At 40.5% G+C, this 15,048-nt stretch overlaps 1 protein-coding gene across 1 annotated transcript in view; it reads left to right on the forward strand.

Moving 5' to 3' along the window:
• LOC117667020 (acyl-CoA (8-3)-desaturase-like) overlaps positions 1–15,048 on the forward strand; it is a 34,296-nt gene that overhangs the window by 6,232 nt on the left and 13,016 nt on the right. Inside the window, exons 2-5 of the mRNA XM_034420169.3 lie at positions 8,805–8,915; positions 10,521–10,718; positions 13,963–14,064; positions 14,212–14,340. Of these exons, the coding sequence (XP_034276060.2) occupies positions 8,805–8,915; positions 10,521–10,718; positions 13,963–14,064; positions 14,212–14,340 (540 nt within the window). The remainder of the gene's footprint in view (positions 1–8,804; positions 8,916–10,520; positions 10,719–13,962; positions 14,065–14,211; positions 14,341–15,048) is intronic.

The raw sequence follows: 15,048 nt of genomic DNA on the forward strand, positions 1-15,048 counted from the left end.
TTACTATCCTGGAAATTTATCTCTGCTGTTAGGTCTTGTATTATCATGTTATTTGTGCTATAGTATAAATAGCTTTTAATAATATAAATAGCTTTTCTGCCTGGAAATGCAATTACTATTAAACAATGGGGTATACCGTATTTTTCAGTGTATAAGATGAACTCCCCCTCCCCCAAATGTGGGTGGAAATGTCTGTGCATCTTATATAGCAAATGCTGCCAAAGCTCCGCCGACCCGCCAGTCCCCACCCTTCGGCCTCTGCCTCCTTGCAGCAAACAGCCTGGTCGGCTTCAACACAGCCTGATTTAGCACAAGCCGCTGATTGGCTGTTGGATTTGCCTCATGTAATACCGCCTATCAGCTCTTCCAGGCTGTGGGGATCGCCGCTGCCACCTATTGCTGGCTCTGTGTGCCCCATTTTCGGCTTCTGCGTGCGCCATTTTTGGCCCATTCCAGGCGGCGGGGATAGGCAGTGGCGATCCCTGGTGCCTGAAATGGGTTGAAAAAGGGACATGTGGAGGCCAAAAATGGGGCATGTGGAAGCCGAAAATGGGGCGGATGGAGGCCGAAAATGGGGCGTGTGGAGGCGGCGATAGGCAGTGGCAGCGATCCTCACAGCCTGGAACAGCTGATAGGCAATATTCTGGGAGGCTGATCGAACAGCCAATCAGCTGCTCGTGCTAAATCAGGCTGTGCTGAAGCTGACCAGGCTGTTTGCTGCAAGGACATAAATTGCTGGGAGGCAGAGGCAGAGGCAGATTTTTTTTTCTTGTTTTCCTCCCCAAAAGCTAAATGCGTCTTATATTCCGGAGCGTCTTATAGTCCGAAAAATATGCCAAGTTTAGAAATAAAAAGTTTAGTGGAATATGAAGAATAAGTAATAAATGTTTGACCATTATATCTGGTAGAAGAGATAGGAAAATGGTTATAGTAAAGAACTGTGGAAAGAAAGAAGAAAAGGAAAAAAGCGCATCTTGAGCCTGTGTCAAATGCCCACCATGACCACGCCCACCCCTAGCCACACACACCCTGGTCCTCCAAGGTCAAACACAACCTTGATGCGGCCCTCAATGAAATCGAGTTTGACACCCCTGCTTTAAAATATATGTTGAAGGAAGGCTGTAGTCACCTTTACATATAAAAATTATAAGGTGGATTCTCTACTGCAGTGGTTCTCAACCTTCCTAATGCCGTGACCCATTAATACAGTTCCTCATGTTGTGGTGACCCCCAACCGGGGTGGGTTCTAATTTTTTTTACTATCGGTTCTGTGGGCGTGGCTTATTTTGTGGGCGTGGCTTGGAGGTCATGTGACTGGGTAGGTGTGGCTAGCTGGTCATGTGACCGGGTGGCCATGGCTATGTGTATAGGGACTACTCAGAGGGCTGAAAAAAGTCATTTCTGACAGATCCTCACACTTTTGACTGGTCCTCACACTTATGACCATCCTCACATTTATGCCCGTGCAGCATTCTTAACAACCATGTCACTCATTTCACAACTGCTTCTCTTCACCACGGTGACAAGATAGGGTGCAAAACGTGAAATGTGAGGACAGTCATAAGTTCAAGGACTGGTCAAAAGTGCGAGGACCGGTCAAAAATAACTTTTTCAGCTCTCTGAGTAGTCCATATGCACATAAGGACTATCCAGAGGGCTGAAAAAAGTAATTTCTGACAGGTCCTTGCACTTTTGACCGGTCATCATTTATGTCATCATTTATCTTCTAATCCAGAGATCTCCAACCTTGGCAACTTTAAGCCTGGCAGACTTCAACTCCCAGAATTCCCCAGCCAGCTATGCTGGCTAGAGAATTCTGGGAGTTGAAGTCCACAAGTCTTAAAGCTGCCACGTTTGAAGACCTCTGAGCTAGGGCTTTAGGGCCAGCCTTTTGGGGAGGGGGTCCCATTCGGAGAGACCCCCTGCCTCTCAGGAAGCATCAGGCCCAGGCAAAGAAAGTTGCCAAGGTTGGAGATCTCTGGACTAGAAACCTCCAAAGGTCCCTTCCAACTCTGTAATTCTGGTAAGCAAGCACAGTTAAGCTACTTAAATCCTCCAGAATAGGGGTCCCCAACCTTTTGGGGGGTCCTCAGGGACCACCAAGTTCATAATTTTAAATTTCGCAGACCACTAATACAAATCCAGTGTGCCACTTGCTGAAGCACCTGGACTCCCAGTGACGGGATAGGGTCCTTCAGGCACTCTCCCCCTTCTTTCTCTCTCTCTCCCCCCTCTCTCATTCTCTCTTTCTCTCCCCCCTCTTTCTCCCTCTCTCCCCCACTCTCTCTCTCTCTCTCATTCTCTCTTTCTCTCCCCCTCTTTCTCTCTCTCTCCCCCCTCTTTCTCTCTCTCTCCCCCACTCTCTCTCTCTCATTCTCTCTCTCCCTTCTCTCTCTCCTCCACTCTCTCTCTCATTCTCTCTTTCTCTCCCCCTTCTCTCTCCCCCACTCTCTCATTCTTTCTCTCCCCCTTCTTTCTCTCCCCCACTCTTTCTCTCTCCCCCCTTTCTCTCATTCTTTCTCTCTCCCCCCTTCTCTCTCTCCCCCACTCTTTCTCTCGCTCTCTCCCCCTCTTTCTCTCATTCTCTTTCTCTCATCCCCCCTTTCTCTTTCCCTCTCTCTCTCCCACTCTCCCCCACTTTCTCTCTTTCATTCTCTTGCAAGGGGCCGATCTGGTGTCTGCAATGGAGAGCAAAATCCAGCTTTTTCTCTCTGCTGTAAGTGCAGCATCAGGATTCTGCCTTGGTATATTTGTGGCGCAAGGCAGCCCTCGTTCCCTGCCGACTCAGAGCGGTAAATAGCGTCTGGTTCGGGAACAGCTGGATTTTGCTTTCCATTGCTCTCTCGGCCCCCTGCAAGCTCTCATCTCTCGAGAAGCCCAACCAAAGTTTCCCGCACCACTTCAGGGCGCGCTCCTCGAGAGACGAGAGCTTGCAGGGGGCTGAGAGAGCAATGGAGAGCAAAATCCGGCTGATCCCCAAACCAGACGCTGTTTACCACTCCGAGTCCCAAGCGGCAAGAGAGGAGGGCTGCCTTGTGCTGCAAATATACCAAGGTGGAATCCTGATGCCGAACTTACAGCGGAGAGAAGAAGCCGGATTTTGCTCTCCATTGCAAACACCAGATCGTATTGCACCACCTGCAAAAATTTCCAAATGTAGCCCTGCCCTCTTAACAGCCCTCGTGATGTTCAACTGTTGTCTCTCAAGGAGGATACTTGGCCATCTTCATGCTTGAAAGGATTCTACAGTGTAACAGCAGATGTCTCCCACCTTGGCAGCTTTAAGACTTGTGGACTTCAACTCCCAGAATTCTGCACAATTCCCCAGAATGGGCTAGGCAGGAGTTGAAGTCCACAGGTTGTAAGAGAGTCACAATTGCCCAGCCCTGGGCTAGGGGAGGCTGACGCCGTGCAGGTGGGAGGTGGGGCAAGGGGAGGGGTGGATGAGCTAGCAATTTAACAAATGGTTCGGTGTGCTGTGAGGCCAATAAATTGCAAAAAAACACCGAACCGTTTGTTAAATTACTGGCTCGCCCACCCCTCGCCCTGCCCCACCCCCACTATTTATTGGCAAGGGGCGGGGCGAGCCAGCAATTTAACAAACGGTTCACCCAAACCACCTAGAACCGGCAGAATCCCACCACTGGTTTGTTTCCCTCTAGCCATCAGCTGGGACTCCGGAGGCAGCAATAGATTTGGAGTGGGTGGGGTAAGCGAACGATGAACGGCGATCCAACAGAGGCAGAGGGTGAGGGTGAGTGAAGGTGTGGGGTGTGTGTGAGAGAGGGCTTTGGCGACCCCTGTGAAATGGCTGTTCGACCCCCAAAGGGGTCGGGACCCCCAGGTTGAGAACTGCTGCTCTACTGGAAAACTTTCAACCTAGCCATGCAAAGAAAGAATATTTTCTCTGGTTCACACATACCCTTCAAACAACAAGCCTTCGTAAGATAAGACCAAGAGAAGGGTCACCCCTCTCCCCCAGTGAGAATATTTAAGGAGATTCAACCCATTCTATGCTTGGGCATCTGGATGTTACTGATTCCAGGAATATTTCCCCTGATATTTTTTCTCATTTGATATTTTGGAAAAGCTTAGCTATCATGTAATTTTACAATAATTAATAGGAAACTACCGTAATATGTAATACTCATGCTACTGCTGGCCACTTAAGAGGCCAAAAAAAAAAAAAAAAGATAACTCTTTGAAGCTCTAACGGTTTCCTTTGGAAGTGCATAACGTTCTGTTTCTAAGGACCAAACTGTATATTATAATCAGGAAGAAGATCTTGGGTTGTGGTGTATCATTTCAGACATTTCAGGCAATAACTTGTACCCTTGTATGTCTCCTCTTGAAAAAAGGCCTCTTCCCAATAATTAATTTAATTTAATTAATCATATTTCTATGCCGCCCAACTCCCAAGGGATTCTGGGCTGCTTACAACAAAAATAATACAAACAATGAACATATTTTTTTTAAAAAAAACATTATAAAAGCATTTTAAAAACATTAAAAACACATGCACACTATCCATGGCCAGATCTCGCAAGATTGAACAGCGAGATCAACGGCCCCAGGCCTGCCAGAAAAGCCAGGTCTTCACCACTTTCCGGAAGGCCAATAGGGTGGGGGTTAAAAAAAAGTCCGAATGTGTCTGGATGAGCAAAAGGCAATCCTTTTTCTTGATCTACTAAGGAAAAAAGCAACTACCAGGGGCGAGACTAAGCTTTCAAGTGGTAGCTGTTGGCCTTCGTTGTCTTTCATTTTACGCAATGGCACCTAGCAAGCTTCTCTTTTTCCTGAAGCAAAGCATTGATCCTTCTAACTCAATTTTGTCAAATAGAATGCAGCAGCAATTCTCTGGTGGGGATCTTCTAGGATCGACTGGTTCCAAGATCTGAATTTAGGTTGCCCTCCATGCCGAACATTGCTTTAACCATTGAGCAATGCTCTTCTACTCCTCCCATCCCCACCCCTAACAAGTCTCTGCAAAAACTTCTATGGCTTTGCTTCCCCACTTTCAGGTTGCCATATAATGCTCAATCAGGATTCTTGAATACAGGGCTTGTGAAACAAGCCACTGTAAGTTTGCACGCAAGATGTGGAAAGGGCTAAATGCATTCACCAAGCCTCTTTTTTGCTGGGATCTGAGTCCATTGAACCACAATTGTGAAAAAGAGTGACTTGGCTTTTTATTATTTGGTGAAAACACCAAAGCCAATAGTGTAAGCCCTACAGTACACCCAATGCTTAAAAAAGACCAAATGGAAAATCATTATATTATTTATTTGTATCTCATCTTTATTATTTTTTTTACAAATAAGGTGGCGAACATACCCAACACACCTTCCTTCTCCTATTCCCTCCCCCCACAACAACAACAATCCCATGAGGTGGGTTGAGCTGAGGGAGAGTGACCTGCCCAAAGCCACTCTGCTGGCTTTCATGCCTAAGGTGGGATTCACCACTAGATCAACTTCCTAAACTTGGGAAAAAGCTCCCCAAATCTTAACCACATCCATGTATACATAAGGCCCTTGCCCTTCTCAAAAATGGTCAGTGTGGACTTTATCTCCAGAAGGTTATATTATTTGAATATTTGACATGTTCAGGCATGTAGTGTAAATGGTTCTTTAATTAATGGACTGGATATATTAACATGATATTCCAGGTAGAAATTCTGGATGAAGTATTTTATATTAGTAACCTGGATATAATTTTCACTTTTTTGTAAAGCTTTGAGAACAACTTTGCAAATACTGGTATATTTTCTTGGTAACATTCTGAGTTTTTCTGATACTTTTATGGCTAAACATGACGGTGAAAAACAGTTTTTAGTCATGATCTGTTGGAGAGATTTTGTAGCTGCATAAGGGGGATTTGGCTCATGGTGCAGGAGACAAAAAACTCCAAAAAGCTGATTTTTAGAATGCCGTATTGATTGATTTTTATCTCACTGTTGCCTCTGAGAATGGAAGCTAAAATTTTCATTTGCTTTAATGTGCATTTAAAATCCAATTATTTTGCTAAGGATAGTCACTGCTGAGCTACCATTTATATCTAAATTAAGTCTTTTCACTGATAGGATCTTTCACACAAATTTAATTTAAGCCTCTATCTACAGTTTTCCTTAATCCTACTAACTGAGGGGAATCATGTCTACATTTAATATTTAGTGTTTGATTGGACTCTTGGAGGTACTCAGATTTTTTTGTGCACACAGTGAACTTATTATCAAAACCCAGTCCTTGTGATTTTGCATTGCAACAATTTTTCAACCGCTCAGAATTTCTGAGAAATATTAGGGCAAAGCATCTCTCTGTATTTCTGAGAAACACTTCATGGGCCTAGTTCATCACAAGCATAGCAAAAGCTAAGGCTATGCGAGCCTCCTGAACCATGTTGTTCAGAGGTGCACAAATTGTTTTAATAATCTAAGACAATTTAGTTTACTAGAGAGAAATAGATACTTTAGTCTTAATGTAGCTAGAGCACAATATTTTTTGTATAATCTGAAATAAAGCTGCTCATGTAAAGAAAGCAAATATTGGAATAATTCCAATTTCTTAAAAAAATAAGACCTTTTTCACTGGCATGCTAAGAAAAGCAAGCAAGCTTATTTTTAAAAGAAAAAAAAATGTATACAATCAGATCCCCATTTGTATCTTGCCGACACACAAAGCACTGTGATTCTAAAAAAAGTGCTGTGGAAATTGCTTCCTTCCTCTTCATTTCAGACATTATTGCCAGGTTTTACATCCACCATTGTGATGATTGGTTGAAACTTATGGTACCACAGTCTTCAGCTCTGGCTATGACCCACCCACTTTCCCATTTCCAGTTAAAAAAACTGACCAGATAATGACAGTCTTCTCACTCTCTCACTCTCGCTCCCTTCAGATAAGTTTTACCAGGGAAGGTTTGATGTTTTTTTTTTTCCTCCAATGAGATCCAAGCTGCAGTATCAACAATAGGATTAAAGCCCTTTCTTTGTGCCTCACCAATTAAAGGACTAATATTGCCCAATATGTACAACAGCAGGTCAGCATGTCCTGAGCTGGCCTTTCTGGGCTTTGGTACATATCTGGAGAAATCTATTCCTATGGTACAATAGGATGTTGGCAGCTTAGAGAGAGTGTGAGCTATGTACAAATGCAACTGTCAGCTTTGGAAGCCATATTAACCTTGGAAGCTTCCACGCTGCCACCTTCTTGTGCTTGGGAAAGTAGGAGGGGAGATTTGATAGAGGGTTTTGTTAGACATAATAGCATTCTTCTTTTCGGTCAAGGTTATGGTGCTCCTGCATCTGGAGGAGGAGTGGTTGCAGTGGTGTCAATTTGGGATGGATGGTGATTGGGCCATGTGATGGACTGATGGGTGCAGGGGCTGGATATGGAGTTTTGATTTATTGAGGGAAAACCCGGAACTCTCAGATTCGGATTTTCCCAGATGTGCCAGTATTACCTATTCCAATAAATGAAGATTTTGGGATGAAGCTTGTCTCAGAGTTTTTAATTGGAGTTGGATTGTTCTGGAACGCTGTCAGCAACAATGAAACTCTCAAACATTTAAAGAAATTTAATCTGGCCCATATATTCATGGACTCAACACTACTTTATAAAGCATGGAATATTTTTTGTGTAGCCCACCTTTCAATTCATTTCTATCATTCACTTGTAGAAAGAATTGCCCAGGAGGTAATTATGGAGGAGATAATTTATTGCAAGTATAAGAGAGTTTGATAGTGGTGGAGGTGTTGTGAACACAGTGGTCAGAAAAAAAAGTGTTATTCGGAATATATTCTTGATGATAACTAAAGTTTCCTGTCGTCAGTAAGCTAATTGTCGCAGGAAGATACATTTGTTTTACTCATTGCCAAAGGCACTGGATGGCTATCAACCTTGACATAAAATAACAATACCTCATGTATGTACCGGTCTGTCTGTCTGTCTGTCTGTCTGTCTGTCTGTCTGTCTGTCTGTCTATATTTGCATCTACATAAAAAGAATGAAATTATGTTATTGATTCATGATGCTTGTGATAAAACTGACTTATTTGATCAGTTGTTACTCAGATGTTTTATCTGTCTGAAGTTCTTTTGTTTGAGAATAGACACTTTATACAAAATATAATAATCCAGAAAAACATAGCAGCATCTAGTGGTCAAAAGCAAACAGTGTAACTTGGGGATTTAATTGTCTTGGCTTCCATTCAGATTCCTTTCAGGAATTGCAAAATGAATGCAAAGGATTTCAAATCAAAAGGAGAAGCCATTGGAACCAATGTGCTGGCTGGAGACTAGTGCTTAAGACTAGATGCTTAAAATGATTAAACCAAGGCAGAATTTAAACTAAATGAGGCAGAGCAGGGTGGGAGAACCAGATTCTTTTTGGTGGGGGTTTTTTTGGGGGGTGGTGGTGGTAATTTTAAAACTTGGACTTTGGTGAAGGTTACAGAAGAAACTAATTGGACAACCATGTGAATTATTTGGGGATAATGCCAATTTATTATAGGAAAAAAATAGCATGCTTCTAAAATGAAGCTAATAAAATGGAAATCTTTAACCACCACAACTGTGTTTATTCAACATTTCCCTGATTCAACAAGAGATAACGAAATCTGCTCCAGCTTTAAGAGTTGAATGGATTCCTTCAATTTCATTCCCCCACCCCCCCAGGTTTATGGTTAGATTCCTTTAATAAAAAGCAGACATCTTCTGAAACAAAAACCAAAGCTTCTCTTGCTGAATTATTTTGTGTGGACACACAGCCCTATTATTTTTGCCTTGTTCTGTTTTGGTTTTGCAGGATCCTTTCACAGCATTCCATTTGGACAAGAATCTAGTGAGAACATATTTGAAGCCTTTATTCATTGGGGAGCTTGCAGCAGATCAGCCCAGTTTTGAACCCAACAAAAATGTAAGCTTTTCTGAGAACTGCCTTGAGAAAGATATCTTTGCTAATGCTATGAGGAATCTGCAGGAAAAAAAATTGGGAACAAAATCAAATATACCTTCCTTTGGTGGCCTGCCCAAAAAAGGGAAATACAGAAATATACTGTAAGGAGGAGTGGGATATGTTAAAAGCAGGGGTAAAATGCTCCCAGTTTGGACCAGATCGTCCGATCTGGTAACGATGGCGGCGGGTGGTTTGGAGAACTGGTAGCAAAAATCCCTCCCCCCCCCATGCCCAGCTGAGCCGCACAATCATCAGAGGCTTTTTAAAAATTATTTTTAAAAGCATTTTTTCTACAACCTCTTCCGATGAAAAAATGCTTTTAAAAGTAAAAAAAAAAAAGCCTCTGATGATCGCGGGGCTCAGCTGGAATCATCAGAGGCTTTTCAAAGCATTTTTTTCTGCAGCCTCTTGGCTGAAGAGGTGGTAAAAAAAATGCTTTGAAAAGTCTCTGACGATCCCAGCTGAGTTCCTTGATTGGCAGAGAGGCATTTTTAAAAGAGCCTCTCTGACGATCCCAGCTGAGTTCCTGATCAGCAGAGAGGCTTTTCAAAGCATTAGAAAAAATGCTTTGAAAAGTTTTTTTTAAAAAAAGTTGGCCACGCTCACCCAGTCACATTATACCCCCCCCACCAAGCCACGCCCACAGAACTAGTAGTAACAGATTTTACATTTCACCCCTGTTAAGAGGCAGTTTTCAGGTGAGAGAAGACTGTGTAGTACCAGAACAAAACAAAAATGATCAATTAGAGTCTCAAAATGGGGACAAGATCTAGGAGATCTTTGGAGCGAGAAATATTAAATGTCTAAGATGTAAAATGTTTCATATATTTACGTGCCGACTTTCAGAGCAAAGAAACTTAACTTGGAATGATATCTCAATAGGAATGGGCTTTCTAAAAAGTGAACAAAGATGAACATGCACATGGCCATACACTCTGCATTATAGACAGTTGTGGGTTTCAAAATTTTTTTACTACCGGTTCTGTGGGCATGGTGTGGCTTGGTGGGCGTGGCTTGGTGGGCATGGCAGGGGAAGGATACTGTAAAATCTCCATTCTGTCCCCAATCCAGGGGAAGGTTACTGCAAAACCCTAATTTCCTCCCTATCAGCTGGAACTTGGGAGACAGAGAATAGATGGGGGCGGGGCCAGTCAGAATTTTACTACCGGTTCTCCGAACTACTCAAAATTTCTGCTACTGGTTCTCCAGAACTGGTCAGAACCTTTTGAAACCCACCTCTGATTACAGAGTCTTTTGTCATGAAACTAGAATAGGGATGGCATCACTCTAAGCTATATTGAGTAGTGTCAGGACAAAAGCCACATTTGTCTTTAATTTTATTAATGTAAAAGTCGATTCAATTACTTGCCCAACATACAGTATATGGAATATTTCCCCTTTGTATGGCTTTTATTGTTATATTTTGGTCATAATTTTTGGAAGACTTTAAAGGCTTCAGACTATTGTGGTTTAGAGGTGCCCACTGCCCAAGGTGTCAGGTTGTCCACTTCTGAATATAAAGTTGCCTTCAGAACAAAGGAAGTATCACACTGTGGTTTTTTGTAGAAAGAACTTGTGGAGGACTTCCGTGAGCTCCGTGCCACTGTTGAAAAAATGGGACTGCTGAATTCCAATCATCTCTTCTTCCTCCTGTCCCTTCTTCACATTTTGCTGCTGGATGTATCAGCCTGGCTCAATATGTGGTATTTTGGAACATCCTTGGTGCCATTCCTCATCACCGCTTTGCTACTTGGGACTGTCCAGGTAATCTGTTATCAGATGAAGCAGAGCAGGGCTTGAAGCTTCAAAAAAACTGAAGAGCTGTGGTAACTTTTTTTTTTTTTTGCAATTTTTAAAAATTTTTTTTAAAACACACAGACAAACATACAATACATCTTTTTGGAACAGAGCGTTGATCCGGTCATAAATTTGTTCAACTTTTTGTTCCATCTTTAACACAATTTTATATATTCTATTTTTGCCATAACATTTATTTCTTAATCTTGGCTCACATATCTCAACTATTACCATCTTATAGTAAGCTTACTCATATTAACTTAATCATATTAAGTTAATATGATTATTATTTAATATTAATCATATTAAACGGTTACCCTTCTATTAATCCACCTTAAATCTTAATTCAAATAATACCTCATAATACATTTCACAATTCTTACCCTAAATTCTCATTATTAACAATACAGTTCAAACATGTTTATATTTCTGAATCTTATTTCAATTTCTAAAACTTCTTTACATTTTGCTATTACTTCATATAATATTCATTAAATCTTTATTTAATTATTACTTCATCAAATTTAAATCTTATCTCTAATCTTAAAAATATACCAATTTAACAATTAAACAGAGTTCTTAATTCCAATAATGCAACATAATACAATTCCCAATTATTTTCCTAAATTCTGTCTATTTAACAATACCATTTATACAAAAGCCAATTAAATAAGTTATTTAATTAAATCATAATCCTATATCATTTCAGTTTTCTTTTCTTTTTTGCTTAGATAAATATATTGTTGAAAAATATTCAAATTATTACAATTGTAATATAGGTATAGGTATTTAAATGATATCCCAATTATTATACCCATTAATTTTCACAAATAATACCATCCAACATCTTAATAAAAATTAATTCATTATGTCCATTAATACATTTTCTTTTTACATAATCTAATTTTCAAATATTTTAGCTTCAATCCATATTTCAATTCTAAGTATCTGTAACATATTCTTCTCTCATTTCTCTCTTCCTTTCTCTCTTCCTTTTTTTTATTTTTACCCTTTTCTTTCCCCTTTTTTTCTTTTGTGTTCTAACTTCTTGAATTCCCCCCTTTTTGCCCTATCTGACCCATTGTTTCCCCTCTCTTTTCTCTTTCTCTTGTTTTACCATTGTTAACCTCAATGTAATCATTTTGTGAATCAAAGTCCTGGACTCTTCTATTTTGCCCTATATTCCCTAGTATTTTCCAACCTTTTTCTCTCTTTTTTGTCATTCCACTGTTAATCCCAGTGTAATCATCTAAGCTTTTTGTGTTTTTTCTGCTCCATCTCTCTATCTAGCTTTATCTCTTCCCATCCTCTTTATTTTTCCCATTGTTAATTTCAATATAATCTCCCAAAATCTCCTTTTTATTGTGACTGTCCTCATATTCAGTTAATTTTACATAATTAATCTCATTGTCTTTATTTTCTTATTTGTTTTCAATCTCTGCATCAATCTCTGTCTTCAAATCCTTGTCAAATTGAACATATTCTATCTCAGTTATTAAGTCCTCAGATTTCGATTTTCCATGCAACATTGTTTTCATTTCCCTTATTTCTGTTTTCAAAGTCGAATACATCATTATAATCATCTCTTTGATTTCTTGCTCCATTTTACTCTTTCCAAATTAGTCTTATTCCAATTTTAAAAGTCTCATTAAAGATCTCTTTTTCTTTTCTTTCTTCCCCCCAAAGTCAAGCCATTTGGAAACAGAAAAACCCTCCCCCAAAGTTCTCACCACTGTTATCTCAGAGTTCAGAATTTTCCAAAAGAAAAGTTACAAGTTGCACCGTTCTTTTCCTCCTGAAGATGTCTCTCTACAATCCACAATTCTTATACTGTAGGTAATTTAACATAGTATTTTGTTTCAGTTAACAATTTTACTAATTTCTTTTCTTCTCTTTCACTTTAAAAATATCCACTCAATCTAGTCCAGTCCCAGTTAAGCAATACTTTCTTCTCTCTCTCTTTTTTTAAAAATATTTTTTCAATTTATAAAAACATTTCTGTTACAAGGGCTTATTTCAATTTTCTTTTGTTTGTCTTAACCTTCAAAAAAGAGGAAAAAAGGATCTGCTTATGTTTTCCAATCCTTTTTCCATATTTAGAGTTATTTCTTCTGATCTTTAATGTTCTCCAAATAATTTCCTTCCAAAAGTCAATTTTCTTTTCAGGTTTTTATCCCTTTAAATTCTGTTTCCGACTTCCTCTTTTTTCCCCCCTGTTCCCTTTAGCTGCCAATTTCTCGCTGGTTTTTTTCCCCAAATTTAAAAGCTTTTTAGTGCTGTTATTTCATCTGAGTTGGCTGTCACTCACCCAGCTTCAAAACTCCATTCCTTTCACTGCTCCTGCTCGTTGCTTGGCCCGGTTGCCCCAGCTTCGTGACAGCTGCAATGGCTGCCACCCCCGCTGCCGATTTAGAGAGAAATTCCTCTGACATTCGAGGAACTTGCCTGTTTCTCTCGGTCTTCTGAGGTGCCTCTCCTTCTTCCCCATCCCTACAGGATGGTTCTGGTCCAAAGACCGCTCGACAGCAGTTCGTCAGTCCGGGTTTTTGCGGAGCTCATCAGAGCCCGCTAATTCCCCGACTGTCTCACTGCGACGCTTCTGGTGATCTTTCAGCTGTGGTAACTTTTGACCTCTGTGAGGAGAGGTATCTATTTGCATTACCCTTAATGTCTAACTCAGCTTTTCTCTCGAGATAAACAAATATGGTAATCAAAGCTCTTTTCATTTGATCATCCTTAGTTTCCCATTTTGGGCAATATTGCCCATTATCCTATGCTCGTCTATGCAAAGAAAACTCTCTCCAAGTATGTTAGTAATATTTTTTTTCATCAGAACTCCCTTTGGAGTCTACTTTTTCATGAAACTGTTGGTTTAACTCAGGGCTGTCAAACTCCCGGCCTGTAGGCCGGATGCATCACAACCTGACCATACCCACCCCCAGTTTAGCGAAGGGGGAAAAAGTCCCGATACGTCACGTGACGCAGCTGTGATGACGTGTGTTTGACACCCCTGGTTTAACTCCTCAGATCTAAGTCCATCTGCCTGTTAAACTTGTTTATTGTATTACTCCGATCTCTTCTCCTTCTCTCCTCCCGCCTCAACCTTCTCTCTGTGTAATCTTTTGGGAGCAAAGATTTTGCACGTTACATGGAAAAGCATTGTGTGCAGTCAAGGCATTGTGGTCATGCTAGCTATGGCAATGTTTTCCAGGCCCAAGCCGGTTGGCTGCAGCATGATTTTGGACATCTTTCTGTCTTTGGCCAGTCTAAATGGAACCACTGGATTCACAAATTTGTGATTGGACATTTAAAGGTGAGTTTCATGAAAATGGGCTTTGCTCTTAGCCATGTCATGGCATTGGGGCTCAAGAACGATTGGGCCCCTTACACTCAGATTTTGCTCTGCCTAGTCAGGAAATAAATACCTGAAGAGGCCTCTTGCATTTTCCTTGTTTTGCAGGGAGCTCCAGCCAGCTGGTGGAATCACTGGCATTTCCAGCATCATGCAAAGCCTAACTGCTTTCGCAAGGATCCTGATCTCAACATGCATCCTTTGTTATTTGCCCTGGGAAAGATACTCTCTGTAGAGGTGAGGCTTGTGGGATTTGGGGAATGTTGTGTGAAGAGGGAAATTTTGCATGCGTTCTGAAGCATCAACCCTTGTAGCCCCTACATACTTTTACTGTAGATCTTCAAAAATTGTTATCACTTTGTACTTTTGAATCTAACAGAATGGAAAAATTATCAATTACATCATTGAGATAGTGACATGAATTAGAAAGGAAAATGAAATCTTCAAAAACTCAGTTTTGCCCTGGGCCTCTTTACATGAGTTAATAGTTAAATGCTGTTGAGGCTTATTTTGTCACTTAGACTGATTTAGAAATTTTCAAATAAAAAAGCACACTTATGTAGTTTTATGTGAACACTGGCCTTTTTTGTATATATTTGACATAAAAACTTAGTCGATAAGATTAAGTATAATAATTGATATTTGTCAAAACTACAGCTTTAAAACAATAAAAATAATAACAATTTGTGTTGACTTTAAATGTTTTTAAATGGCTAGGTTTTAAATGTCATGGAAGTAAGGACAGCTGATTTAAAATAAATGAAAATATTGGGAAATCTGAGTGGCAAATGGGATGATTTTTTTTTTTACTTCAGGTCAAAAGTTCAGTATAAAAATAGAACACCAGAGGTGAAGGTACTTTGTAGTTCATAAAGAGTCAGACGTATGACTGTTTGTACTTTGAGCTTAAGTTGTCACGAGCTTTTGGTGCACAGAGAGCAATTT

The sequence above is a fragment of the Pantherophis guttatus genome, chromosome 1, assembly GCF_059756535.1.
Source record: "Pantherophis guttatus breed Tessera chromosome 1, ASM5975653v1, whole genome shotgun sequence".
NCBI lineage: Eukaryota > Metazoa > Chordata > Lepidosauria > Squamata > Colubridae > Pantherophis > Pantherophis guttatus.